We start from the raw sequence: 13,153 nt of genomic DNA, 5'->3' as shown, positions 1-13,153 counted from the left end.
TGAGTTGATCGCCACCCTGTCCCCCACGCTGCCCAGCTCATACGACACCATAGAAAATTACACCTCGGATCTGTGCAACTTTCTCGACACTCCTCTAGTCCGTCAGATCACAGGCGGGATTCACGTCAACGACGCCCTGATCCAAAATGGCTGGCAGGCCCTGCCGCAAGAATGGACCGAGTGGTGGTCCGCGTGGCCAGACTACCGTCTAGCCCAGCAAGACCTCGTCGACGGCATTGACGAAGAAACCGAACCAGGCTCGCGTCTTGTCCAACAGCAGCCTAGACTCGCTGCCAGCCGGCCAGAATCCCTGACCACCTGGCTGAGCACCCTCAAGTCGCTCGCGCTTCCTCGCACCCAGCGCCCTGGTCCGGCGATCGCCCTGCCCAAAGTCTTGACCGCTCACATGGGTCCTAAAAAGATCTCCGAGGTCTCTTCCGGAGCTGCTTATATCCATGACGTCTGTCAGAGAAGAGGTATTCGCCGCATTGTCGACATGGGTTCCGGCCAGGGCTATCTGTCCATCAGCCTAGCCTACCTATTCCCCGGGCTGCAATGTCTCGCCATTGACGGCAGTGAATCCCAAGTCGCTGGGTCACGGGCGGTCGCTACCTCCCTGGGAATACCAGAGCACAGATTAGAGCAAATTGTTCACTGGATCGACGGCGCTCCGAGTTTGGCGTCCCGGATTCAAGACTGGGCCGATGGCGAGAGCTGCATGCTCGTGGGTCTCCACGCGTGCGGGAGTTTGTCAGAGCACATGATCAGGTATTTTGCCACGGTGCCTTGCATTGAGGCCCTGGCGGTGGTGGGCTGCTGTTATAATCATGTCGTTCCCCGGTCGCTCGACTGCCCGGCCGGGTTCCCCATCAGCGCGGCGTTGAGAGAACGCAACGTCGTGCTGAGCGCTACGGCTCTCATGGCGGGCTGTCAAGCGCCGAATAACTGGAAACGGCCGGGTCGCGGATGTAACCAGGAGGGAGAATCGGTGTTTGGCAAGCGTCGTTTGCATCGAGCAATCCTGGAGAAACTGTTGGACGACAAGGGAATAGAGGTGAGCAGGCAAGATGGAAAGAGGCCGGTATGGGGAATCCGGAAGCAGGACACGGCTAGTTTCGCCAAGTTTGCGCGGAGATCGCTGGACTGCCTGAAGATAGCTCATGACAGGGTTCCAGCCGCGGATCTGATGGCCTATGAAGAGCGATATAGAGACTGTGAGGGTCAGATTGCCATTCTTTGGACGCTCAGTGTGCTCTGCTGCAAGGTTGTTGAGAGTTTGATTGCCTTGGATCGCTACTGGTTTTTGAAGGAACAGGGAGCAGAGGGGGTAGATATTGTGCCTATTTTTGATGTCAAGATTTCTCCTAGGAACCTGATGATGGTGGCGGAGAAAGCAGGCCCTGGGCTGCCATAGCCGGGGACACATAGAGCGCGTCTCAAGATTCAGCCTTCATGCTGAGAGGACAGTGATAATACTAGCGATAGATTTGAAGCATTAGACTTTTGTCATGCACTCAACGAGGTGCCATGAAGACAGTGCCGATGGCCAACTCGAGCTAGAGAACCGGACATCTCAGCCTCTGTGTTCTATAAGGGGCTCCGGATGAAAACTAGGGCTTCGGGATTCATCGAGACCAGGTAGGCCGCAGTACATCCAAATCCCGATTAAAGAGCCACAGCGGATAGAAAATATGCAATCGCTTCTCATACCAACGAGACAAAGCCAAGTCACGAGTGTCTCGGGCGATGCCAAAACACGAGAAATGCAGTTGCCTTGGCCGTAACCAATGTATCCACAAGTCGGTGAATCAGCCAGTGTAAGTATGTACATTTATTATGATGCCTTGGATATATCCAAGTCGTATTTAGGAGTTCAGTCTGGATAATATCACGCCCGCCCATCGACCAGAAACCAGGAGTCCAGAAATACAAATTTCCCAGCAAGTGTCATATCCTCGTAGCATCCGAAGAGGTGTCAATCTAAAAACCTCATCCCTCAAGTAAAAAACCCAAAGATTTTTTCGAAATTCAGAAAAGAATCCATAATACATGAAACTTAGTAACCTGCAATATACGAGCTCCCTTCCGGTTCACTGATACATATCTCCGCCCGCCCGTTCACCACCTGTTGCGAGGCCGGTACTCCACGGCATGGCCACGAAGCCCGGCAGCATCGCGGCATGCTGCTCTCAACTGTGGGAGACCACATTGTTCTATTCGGTTTCGTAATCAAAATAGCTCAATTGTTGTTCATTCCGGTTCGGCAAGACTTGCAGTTGCTGCTGTTGTGTCTCCTCATCTTGTTCCTGCTCTTCATGCTGATACTGCTCCCAATTCTGCTGCTGTTGGTGCTGAGTTGTGCTATTATAGAACACCCCAGGAAATGTGTCAAATTCAGATGGATATCCTGTCCACTGTCCCGTATTCAACTCAGCTGATGGGCATGGAAAGCTTTCTTGTTCTTCCTGTCCGAGACTGCCCACGCTATGTAGTGCGTTCGGCAAATCGTATGTAGAGGGCCCTGGACTTGCGGGCTCTGCAACACCAATGGCTGGTTCTGAATACTGGGAAAGGCGAGTTATATAAGTATATCGTGCATTGTGTGGGTTGTTTTGCTGTTGCGTAGGCATTTCATCCTGGGGCATGGAGCCCCTCGTGATATGGTGACTCTGGATATGAACGCTCTGGCCCATCGGGCTATGCACCCCTCGCCTCTCAGACACCCAAACACAATCATGTGTTTCTTGGTTTTGTTGGTCAAACTGTTGATCATGTTGGTCACGGGAAGAGTTTCCAGACTGAGAACCTGAAGACGATTTAGCCAACCAGTCTTGGAATGTCGCACGAATAGTTTCAGGAACAATAATCTTTGTCAGCTCTTCATAAATGTCCTGTGACATTCGCTGTCTTAGGTCATTTATCCTATTTTTGAAATTGAGTTCAAGAGTATGTGCAAATGCCGCATACGGCTGGGGGATGACGTTCTCAAAATACGGGCTGCTTGGCAAAGGGTCGTTTGGGAAAATAATTCGGAAGACCTTATACCAGCTGTCCTCACTCTTGGCCGTCATTTTTTGCCCAAATTGTTTTATGTGGTCAGCCGTAATAATTCGTGGCTCATTGTGACGGTACAAGGCACGAACAAGGTCGAGTGCGACTTGGATAAAGCGATTATTCACAAGGAGAAAAAGAGAACCCCTAAAAGGAACTCTGGCTGAAGCTTTTTACACAATGTTCACAAAGTGAGACATTCATTAAACAGGCAGGTCACATGATCCCCTCACACTCATGGCCTTTGTTCGTCTTACCCTCATTAGAATGATGTCGTTGCAGATGTTGCTTGACACGGGATACATTCGAAAAGCCAATTTTATGGCAATTTGGGTAATAGCTGTTAGATTGCTTGGCTATGGGACAATCCCACCTTCGGTTGGAACTTGGGGAAGGGTCAGATGACGAGCTCCCCTCGACATGCTCATCTGTGATGTTGTTCACTGGCTCGCTTTTTCCCGGCTGCGCTGGGCGTCGTTGATGATCATCTGCAGGCGGCGACGAAGCTTTGTGTTTTCCATTTCTTGATCCAAATATATTTCTGGCCTCAAGATGTGTCGTCCTCACTGGGGAGGGCTGTGGGTATAGGCGAACTCGCGTTGGGGCCAAAGAGATGTTCGCAATAGTGGCTGGCCTTGCTGGCGGTAACATGACGGATTCTCTGTCGCTGAAGATTTCGCTATACTCTTGATTGGTCCCAGACCAAGATGTAATGTCTGTGGTTGTTTGCCCTACCCCAATCTCCAAAGCCCCCGGTGGCATATTTGATAACGGTAGATCATTTGGCGTAACTTTTTGGTTATCTCGCCAACCTAGCGCACCGTCGAACCTGTTTCCATTGGATCTGACACCGTCCAAAGTCTTTGGATATAAGTCGCTCCCCAACGGTGTTAGCCCAGCGGAGCGGCTCGCTGCTTGGTCACCACCTGAAGCCGTATAGCTGCGTTGTGAGTATTCTAGGCCAGCATAACTAAGCCCGTTTCCAAATTGGGCTTGGGGATTTGTTCTGTCCTTGCGTTCTCGCCGCCCCGGGATGGAGACATCCTGATTGACGACTGGGATTGGAACGGCGCTGTGTGAAGAGGTCAGTCATCGGAACAACGATTGTTTAGCAGCCCCATAACATGGCTTTGAGCAGCTGCCGTCTTCCACAGTGAACAAATAAAAGGTGATTTGGAATTGGTAAAAAAGAGAGGCATGTTCTAACGTCAATTGACCAACACCACGGTCATCATACTGTGGGCGGTTATAGCCAGGGTCGCAAGTGCTTGATGCCTCAAATGTCTGGTGCGACAGGCCTTCAGAATAATCATGCCATCCCCCTGTATGAGCCGCTAGGTTTGAGCCTGAGGCTCTGTCAGCTCCGTCGCAAAAAGCATAACAAGGCGCTCATAAAGTGCGGGATGTCCAACGTCATACCGTGATCGGGGAGCCTCGCAGCTCCTGTAGTGTGTAAAGTCTCTTGACCGTCGAATGTAGTCTCCCAAAATGAGTCGTTTGATTGCAAATCCATGCTTGGTGTTCTGGTCAGACGGATGCAGCTGTGTTACATTTATGCATGAATTAATCATCTGACAGGCGCCCGCTGTAGAAATGAAGCTGCCGACCGCCGCTTGGCCTGAAGAGTAAGAGCGCAACTTCGAATCCGGCGAGAATGAGGAGGGGGATATGCTTAAAAGGCAAAATTCCAGTCGAGGTCTGGACCCAAGGATTTCGGTGTATGCTGCCACGTCCCTTGCACTGCCTTCTTGTTCTGTGTAGTGGTCTCCCAAGATAGGCAAATGGTCTTCAACTTTGTCCAAAGCAAGAAGATACTCTCCGAAATATCTTGACCAAATGGAAAAAGGACACTTCTAGTAGCACACAGGGGGTTCAGAGCCGGTCGGTGGGTGGGGAAGAGCAGAGAAAAGAAGACAAGCAAGGGAGCTGGGAGAGTGTTGACGGCTCTAATCTGGTTGCTTCACCAAAAGGTCAAGTACAGTCTGATCACTTTGTATAAGAAGGCGCACCCCAGTCCGCGGGGAGTTACAATGCTGCGACTTGGAAACAGCGCCAGGATATACGGTGTTGACACAATGGCTTTCAAGGCTCTTGACCGACTTGTTAAGCTTCTGAGCTGTATTGCCTCAATTTCCTCTTTTGGATCGACCTTGGGTGCACGGCTCAACTGATCCGACAACGTTGCAACGCGCGAATGCCGTCTGCTGCATGTTCAACACAACTGCGTCCGCTCAACGTGGTTGCCTTTGGGGGCGATGGGTGAGGCGCAACAATTCCAACAAAAAGGCGACTTCGCACACAAAACCAAAACAAAACCTTTCTGTATAGTGGTCATGCTTGCCGTCACATCCTTGAACACTTCCAGCACAGCCGACCAAGAGCGTTTCTGTATAAAATCAAACAACCACAACGTACAGCGGTGAAGTAATCAGCGCATTGTTCCGGGCAGATCGCTTTCATGACTCCTAGTATGAGATCGCCAACTGTGGCATCTACTACACATGGTATTCAGCAGCGTGCGAACAGTTGACACGCACTATACATGATCATCGGCGGTGTGCCAAGTTGGAGGCACGCCACGGCGAAGGCGCATGTGTCCAGCCTCGTTAGCAAACACTGTGCATACGGCGAGAGCACACCCTGGCTTCACCCAAGAGTTTTCGTTACATTGACAAGCTTGTGTTCCCTTTAGCTCTCAGATAAATATGGAGAACGGGCCGCGCAAACGGGGGAGTCGGCGGACCCGGTGAGCGACAATAACATGAACCGGCCATGCGGCTCAAGCGGTTCGCTCAGTGGCGATGAAGCTTTTAAGAAGCAACATGGACGTATCCCGATCATGGGGTCCCTGGAGCAAGTATGAGCGTCCCGACCCTCTTGCCCAAAAAATGCGCATTACGCCCTTCCTCCGCGACTACATGACACCCTCCACACGCCAACGCACAGCCAACTCATGTGCTCACCGGTGCCGAGACAGGGACGGCAACTACAGAATTTTGTTTATTCAATATTTACACTTTGAAGTGATGTTTCTGGCATTGGGTGTCGCCTGTCAGGCAATTCGCTTCACACACACGCTCTCTCCTTCACCACCAGCACGAGGTAATAGCACGGTTGGGATGCGGGGGCCTGACCTACCTATTCATCGCTGACAGCAAGGTAGACAGCATGTCTGGTAGTCAGATATTGGTGGCTTGCGGGACTTGAGCAATGCTACCCTATTCTCCAGGGCTTCTGGCCGCATGGAGGTTGCCTTGATGCAGAGGAACAGCCCCAAGGCGTTGGCGGCGTCTTGTCCCCGATCCCCTCTCGTCTTGTCAAAGACTGAACACAGACGACGTGTCCATCATTGTTGTGCATTTTGTTATTTCATCAATATTGTCTGAGGCTTATGAACAGCGACCCATGAGCTGTGCTGCGCACGAGGAACGTATCGTTCGGCTTACCCTTTCAGTATCCCTGCTGCGAGGGCTGAGATGGCTGGTACTCGGTCAAGATGGATGGGCATGCAGGCCTGCCCAACGACCTGGGACTCGGACTCGGCCGAAATTTGCTGCCCCTGGATCAGTGCTGATCGGCACCTCCAATGCCCTGGGTACCAGTGCCTCAACAGAGCCCTGTTCGAGCGTCTTTCCCCATCGGAAAGTGTCCAATCTGATACATCGAGTGGCTTCACACGAGTCTCGGGCGCTGCTTATCATTGCTTCCAGCATATGTAGGCTCTGAAGTGGTTCGCATGAGCAACTCGTCCTGCATCTCGGCCCAAAACTAATGTCAAGCCACCGTCTGCGGCAGCGTCTGTAGTTCACCCGAGTTTTTGGATTCTGACCGGCCTGCCGCTAGATTACGGGAGTCATACCGAATTTGTCGGTATCAATCAACTGCTGGATGCCAATCGGATCATGGTTATACACTGCCGGACTGCTTCCCCAGAGCCTCAATATGCAGCCATGCCATGGTCAGGCTCCAAGCGCTGAGGCTCACAAGATGCTACCTTATTTTTGTCCAGGTGGCAAGGGATTCGAGCTACTTTCCCTTGGCCAATGGACGTCTGTTTCCAAATGGCTCCCAGTCACTCACTCCAGCTCGCGGGGAAGCTGTTACACGGAAATGGCTGGTCACACAAGGGCCACGGTCACGAGACCTAGGGCAAAGTCCCTCAGCGACTTCTTGTATTTGAAGACGTCTTTGACCTCTAAGGTCTTGAGGAAACCCAAGGACCTTTGATACCAAAGACTGTTATTAGCTCAATTGAGCTAATTGCTTCAAGCCCTCATTCCGAGCCCTTGTCACAGAAGCATCGCCACAAAGAAGGCATTTGTTCCGGTGCCGCCCTCGATGAACCATGGGACAATACGATTGTCATGGCATGTGCCTCGTAGTTGTCTGAGGCGTTGAATACTGCTGCATGTTGAGGATGATTGAAGATGTTCCGTTCATCCGGACACACGTCTCCTGTGATAATGGAGATGGAAGTGAGATTCCTACGCTGGGATCGGCAACTCCCATCTTGGCCCAAAATGATGCCCGCTTTATACCCCAGTAAGTAGGAATCCCCCAATATACGTGTCTGGTGCATCTCCCCGTGAGAATACGACTCTGTACTTGCATCATCCACTTTCCATCAAGTATACCGCAACTTCGGCTCCCGCAGCTTTATGTGAGCAGCATGGCCTCCAGTTTCTCTCCGAAGATTACTGCTATTGATTAGGGTCGCATAGAGATTGATAAGGGGCGGCCTGCCAAAGACCTCGAATTATATATGGTATATGGCACGTATGCGCCCTTCCGCCGCCAAGCAGGTCAAGTCCGTTGTTTCCATGCCGCAATATACGGAACTGCTATCCGGCTTGTTGCGAACCCCATACTGAAGTCCAGATGTCGCCTTTCGATTACGTTAGCTGCGCAGTGATGGTAGTTGTTTCGACCGGCTGGTTCCGTCTCCACTTTCACCAAGATCATTCATGACTTCTAACCTCGGCAACCACTTCCACGGTGAACCAAGTCTTTTCCCAGCCATTCCAGCACAACTCATGAAAAGGTTCACAAAGCAGTCTTCAGCACTACTCAACCCTGCGACTTGGACTCTTGCCTGGTAAGGTTTCCATAATGCGTGTGTTAAAGAATAAGTTTGGCTTCGGGTCCCGTCACAACCAGTTGCATCATGTGGTTTCCAGAAAGGGACAAACTCGCTTGCTTCGGGGACACGCATGTCATTCCCGCTCATACACAAGGTCGCACTCTACCAACGGCATCGCACAGTCCACAGGGAGCCAAACGGAACACAGCCATACGCCGTCAACCTTACCCGACGTCAACGCTGAGAAAAGCCACAGCTCAGAGCAGCATTATGCAGAAGGGCTCATTTCTTCACTACCGCTCATCAGACATCTACGCGCTTCCTCGTCCATGACTGAAAGCAGCCCGGGCACAAACTACAAAGAGTTTCGCCTACACAGCAATAAGAACCCCGACACCTTTGCAAGACATCTTGTTGCCGGTTCGCTTTTTGGCAGCCAGAAACTGCCAATATATCCTCGTTTATTCATGCAAAGGACCCCGGTACCCCGAATCATTGCTGCGTGCTACGTCGGCGACCATCTCTGCGGCCACCCCGGATACGTCCACGGAGGTCTATCGTTCGTTTTGTTCGACGACATATTCGCATTGTGTGCCGGGATGGGGTTCGAAAGCGGCGTCGCAATGACAGCCAACATGAGTATCAACTTTCGCAAGCCCCTTCTGCCGGAGCGTCTATGTATAATCCGTGCCGAGGTGGTGAGGCAACAAGGCCGCAAGGCTTGGGTTGAAGGCTCGGTGCGGAGTTTGGATGTATTCACCGCCAGAGATATGGAAAAGGTGTCCGTGGCCAATAATTCTGGAATAAGTGCCGAGGAGGCGAATGCGACTCTTGTCGCTGAGGCTACATCGGTGTTTGTTGAGCCAAAGTTTGCTCATGTAGGTTGTCTTTATCTCGTCTGATAAAATGGAGCTAATGTTTTACAGTCGATGGTCTCGCTACTTGGGAACCATTAGGTTTTATTCATTTGCTTTATTGCCGTTTACCTTTTTTGGAAGATTTATATATAGATTCATGATATAGTCGGGAGCGACGGTTCCTGAGATTTTCTCGGCAGGGATTGATGCAAATTACAAGGAGGGTGCTACAGAAACGATCTGATAGAAGTTTTTGGTTAAGCAATCAGAATAAGAAAGGACTTTGTCGAACTATTCAAAAGATTTTGCTATGCAATCAAGGCACCATGATCTCCGTTACGCGTTCTACGCAACCAAGTTCCAGCCTGAAACGGTAAGGATTTCACGTAGAAGAATCAACAGCTCTTTTGGAAATGACGAAGAGATCCAAGCGCATTGGAAAGATCCAGCCTGAAAAAAGTCTAGAGTTTGACGGCAGCCGGCTACTAATACAAATGACATGGATGCACAACTCCATAATAGCCGGGCGGAAATATACGGTTAACGGCTAAAAAATACACAGTGGCTACAACTGACAATACAGAGTATATCTAAAGCTTATAGCTTTTAGAAACTTTAATTGGGAGAATCTATCGCAGATTGCCAGCCTCTATGGTTTACCGCTTACTAAGATCTGGGAGCTAAGGCTCCATGCTTCCTCCCCCTCAAGGACTTTTGAAATCGGCTTCAAATCAAAACATGGCAAAATGAAACACAGTCTTGAGATACTTTACAATGGGGAGATGATGGCTTGTGATACCTAGTACAAGGTAGTGTTTTCTATGTTGTCTTCCCATTCCTCCCCTTCCATTACGGAGCTTTCACGACTCATTGACGCACGACGACAGAAAATCGATTTGTCAATTTTGACAGTCCACGTGTCTCTTGACGTATGGTCACAATAGCCGAGAAACGATGTCAGCCCAGTACCCCCAGTGCACGAGAGGACTGGTACCCTTCTGCTTATAGTTACATTGATTCTATCATTCCCTCCTCATTGAGCCAGGAAATGTATCCGATTGGTGTGGTAGTAGCCAGCGGGTCTGAGACCATACAATGATGCGGAGGCAGAAATTGACATTGTTGCCAGTTCCAGAATATCGGAAAGCAGGTCCAATAGCTAAACTCCATTTCTTTTAAACGTCAACATACCTAGGTAGGCAAGCGCTATTCGTTAATATATTGTGTCCGTGTTATTGTCGCATATATGCCCTTCCTATATCCCCCCAAACTTCCGTCTGTCCCTATCCTCCGGCGAGGGGATGTGCGTGAACACTTTTGGGCAGCATTCGCTCCGATGATGACTTCTAACTTGGGTGAAACAAGCATACTCAGTATGCATGGAGTGCATGTACCACAGCCAATCCACTCGGTATTTTTCCTCCGGTCATAAGCAGCGCGAGTAACACCAACGGTAAGCGGTGCGGAGCTACCAATGGCCGAGAACCAAACTCGATGCAGGCCAGGATAAGGTCTCAAGCATGTAAGCCGGTGGCTGGCTGTCGAAATGCACAGTCATGGCTCTACCTGGACTGTCGTGTGTTCCAAAGTATATAGCTCCGCTAGACGTGACTCGTGTCAACAACCGGTGGGTGATTTGGGCAGCATCGCATGCAGTGTCAACGTCCGGTGTGAATCTTACTCGGTCATCCATTATGATGCATGATAGGTCGTCTGTTCCAATATTCTTATGCCCGCCACTGCAAAACGGAAATATAAACGGACATGGTTTCCCTGCTCCAAGTTAATTTTTCAATCCTTCCAAGCCCACCGCCGATACTCAGTCTTGTCAGACAAAGCAATTACACATCGATCCAAAAAGGGAAAAAAGAAGCAAAAACACCCACAATGCCTACTCACCTCAAGCGCATTCTAACAGCCGTTCTGGCTATAACATTAGCAGTCCAATCCTCAATGGCCTCCCCGCCCATCCTACACAGACAAGACAACACGGCTTCCAACCCAAGCCCACGCGGGCAAGGGCCCGAAATCCAGTTCGGCCACTGCTACACAATCAAGAACAAGAACGGCGAACCGCTAGGCCACCAGCCCTCCGCCTGGAACTACCTCCGCTTCGGCGCCGGCACCAAGCCAACCCGCTTCAAAGTGTGCCAGAACCTGGGCCAGTGCAAGTCTCCAAACACAGACTACCAGGTCCTGCTGAACCGCGCGCGCTTCTGGCTCTTCGACGTCGAGGGCAACTATTACTCGCCAAGGGGGGACTTTGTCGCCGCCAACTCGCCCCCGTTTGGCTCCAACAGAAACCTCTATCCCGCCGGCGGCGACTACAGGTACTATGTCGACTTCTGGGGCGAAAACGACTGCTCTCGTCCGGATGCTCGTCCCCTGGGCCAGTGTCCTGTCAAATTGCGCATCGACAATCTGCGTGATGACAAGGGGTTGGTCGTCCAGGACGGCTACTTCAAGGCTGCTGCTTCGGGGGATGAGGTTGTCGTCGTCACTTTTGAAGACGCAAAGTGCCCGGATGAGTAGACGGTCAATCTACCGGGCTTGGGGACGAGAAGCGGATTTTTGTTGCAAGCTTTTCACGCTGCGCTCTATTTCCTATGTCGTATGGAAAATCAAATGTATGGCTGATTCAGGCCTTGCAAGGTTCGCTGCATGAAGCCCTCCATGAGGAGTTGAGTTCGGTTGACCTACAGAAAAAGTCTTCTCTTTACCAACGCCTTCTTTTGTTCTCTGGTGTTACAGAAGCGACTCACAATTGGGTTGTGATCGCGGCTTGCACGGTTGACGGGGTCATTTTGCACCGCACTTGTAAAAGGCGCATCTGCAGAGTGTAACTAGTATCACGCGTCGACAATTATCTAAAACACGCGGTTGGTGTGCCTGCAGTGTCATGGATGCTTGGCATGCTACTTATGAAGCTTCTTTACTGCCTTTTGGCCCCTTTGACTATGATTTTCTCAACTTGTAATACTCCGGGACCTGGACAGACTTCATACATGGCTTTGACCGAAATCGTAGCTCTGATTGTACTTGGATTCCCTTGCTGTTTATCTAAACAGCGCACGTTGCGTGAAGTTAGTTCTAAACTCCATTATGCCATGCGCAGCCCCATGCTAAGATAGCACCCCGCCTTGATTAAAAGGCAAGTCTTAATCTCATATGACCGTGTGGCATCGGGGCGTGGAACCTGGTTGTGGCCATGCCTATAGTTGTGTCAAAATTGGAATTAGACGCCTTGAAGTAGTTGGAATGGCTCGACTCTATTATGACGTGCAAATCCGAGTCATGGCCAAACTACTACAACTTGGGTGTGAAGAGACTGTACGGACGGGATTTCTTGCAAGGCCATGGCGAACTAGATGTCTAAAGGTTTCTACTTCCAGTTTACCACCATGCACTATGCTCCTGAGGAAAAAGCACAGTTGAGGAGATGACAGTCACCTTCCAGGAGTTCAGCCGACTCACCGAAGATGCGCCGCTGCCTCGCCGCAAAATTACCAGGAAAAAAGAATACTATAAGATCGTCGCATCTTGCAATCAGGCGAGCAACGATGGGTAGCTATCTCTATATATGGATGGACACTTGCTGTATCGACAAGACGAGCAGCGCCGACGAGCTCACAGAGGCCATTAGCTCCATGTCTTGGCTGGTATCGCCAATCGCAAATCTGCTACGCGCACTTGAGCGACATGACTGTCGATGCTAGACATTTCTCATCCTCAGAACAACGTCTCGAAGAGAGTATTGTCCAATGTCGATGGTTTACACGTGGTTGGTGCTTGCAGGAACTTCTGGCGCCTCGGCAGATTTTTCAATGGGCATTGGCAAGAGGTTGCGGCCAAGGATACCCTGAGCCGGTATGTTTCGAAACTCACTGGCATTCCTGAATCCGTCTTGGTTACGCCACTCAGGAAGGTCATTATGAATTTCCAATCGCCAGACGGATATCGTGCATCGCCGGCCGTCAAACCACCAGGATCGAGACCATACCGTACAGTCTCCCGGGTATTTTAAACATTCACATGCCCATGCTATACGGCGAAGGGGCCATGGCTTTTCAGCGACTACATACAAGAGGAAATCATTCGAAAGTACAACGACATGTCAGTTTTTGCCTCGACTGGGTACCCAACCCCCTCTGGATTCATGCATGTC

General features: G+C 50.6%; 4 protein-coding genes across 4 annotated transcripts in view; 3 read left to right on the top strand and 1 right to left on the bottom strand.

The window, feature by feature from the left end:
* Positions 1-1,414, top strand: part of MAA_01269 (RNA small subunit methyltransferase) — a gene marked incomplete at both ends in the record, with an annotated part of 3,393 nt that extends 1,979 nt beyond the window's left edge. Inside the window, one exon of the mRNA XM_007819267.2 lies at positions 37-1,414. Within this exon, the coding sequence (XP_007817458.2) occupies positions 37-1,414 (1,378 nt within the window). The remainder of the gene's footprint in view (positions 1-36) is intronic.
* Positions 1,415-2,213: 799 nt separating this feature from the next.
* Positions 2,214-3,071, bottom strand: MAA_11662 (Basic leucine zipper; the record flags this gene model as incomplete). The annotated part of the gene is made up of 1 exon (XM_011412577.1): positions 2,214-3,071. One exon carries the CDS (start codon positions 3,069-3,071, stop codon positions 2,214-2,216), a length of 858 nt encoding a protein of 285 aa, XP_011410879.1.
* Positions 3,072-8,460: 5,389 nt separating this feature from the next.
* On the top strand, positions 8,461-9,087 carry MAA_01268 (thioesterase family protein; the record flags this gene model as incomplete). Its single annotated transcript, XM_007819266.2, has 2 exons — positions 8,461-9,009; positions 9,058-9,087. 2 exons carry the CDS (start codon positions 8,461-8,463, stop codon positions 9,085-9,087), a joined length of 579 nt encoding a protein of 192 aa, XP_007817457.2.
* A 1,788-nt stretch (positions 9,088-10,875) lies between these two features.
* MAA_01267 (uncharacterized protein) lies at positions 10,876-11,520 on the top strand (the record flags this gene model as incomplete). The annotated part of the gene is made up of 1 exon (XM_007819265.1): positions 10,876-11,520. One exon carries the CDS (start codon positions 10,876-10,878, stop codon positions 11,518-11,520), a length of 645 nt encoding a protein of 214 aa, XP_007817456.1.
* Between the last annotated feature and the right edge of the window lie 1,633 nt (positions 11,521-13,153).

Source organism: Metarhizium robertsii (genome assembly GCF_000187425.2).
Source record: "Metarhizium robertsii ARSEF 23 chromosome Unknown MAA_Scf_13, whole genome shotgun sequence".
NCBI classification, from domain to species: Eukaryota; Fungi; Ascomycota; class Sordariomycetes; order Hypocreales; family Clavicipitaceae; genus Metarhizium; species Metarhizium robertsii.
Note: the sequence above shows the minus strand (reverse complement) of the source record. Positions and strands in the feature narration are given on the sequence as shown.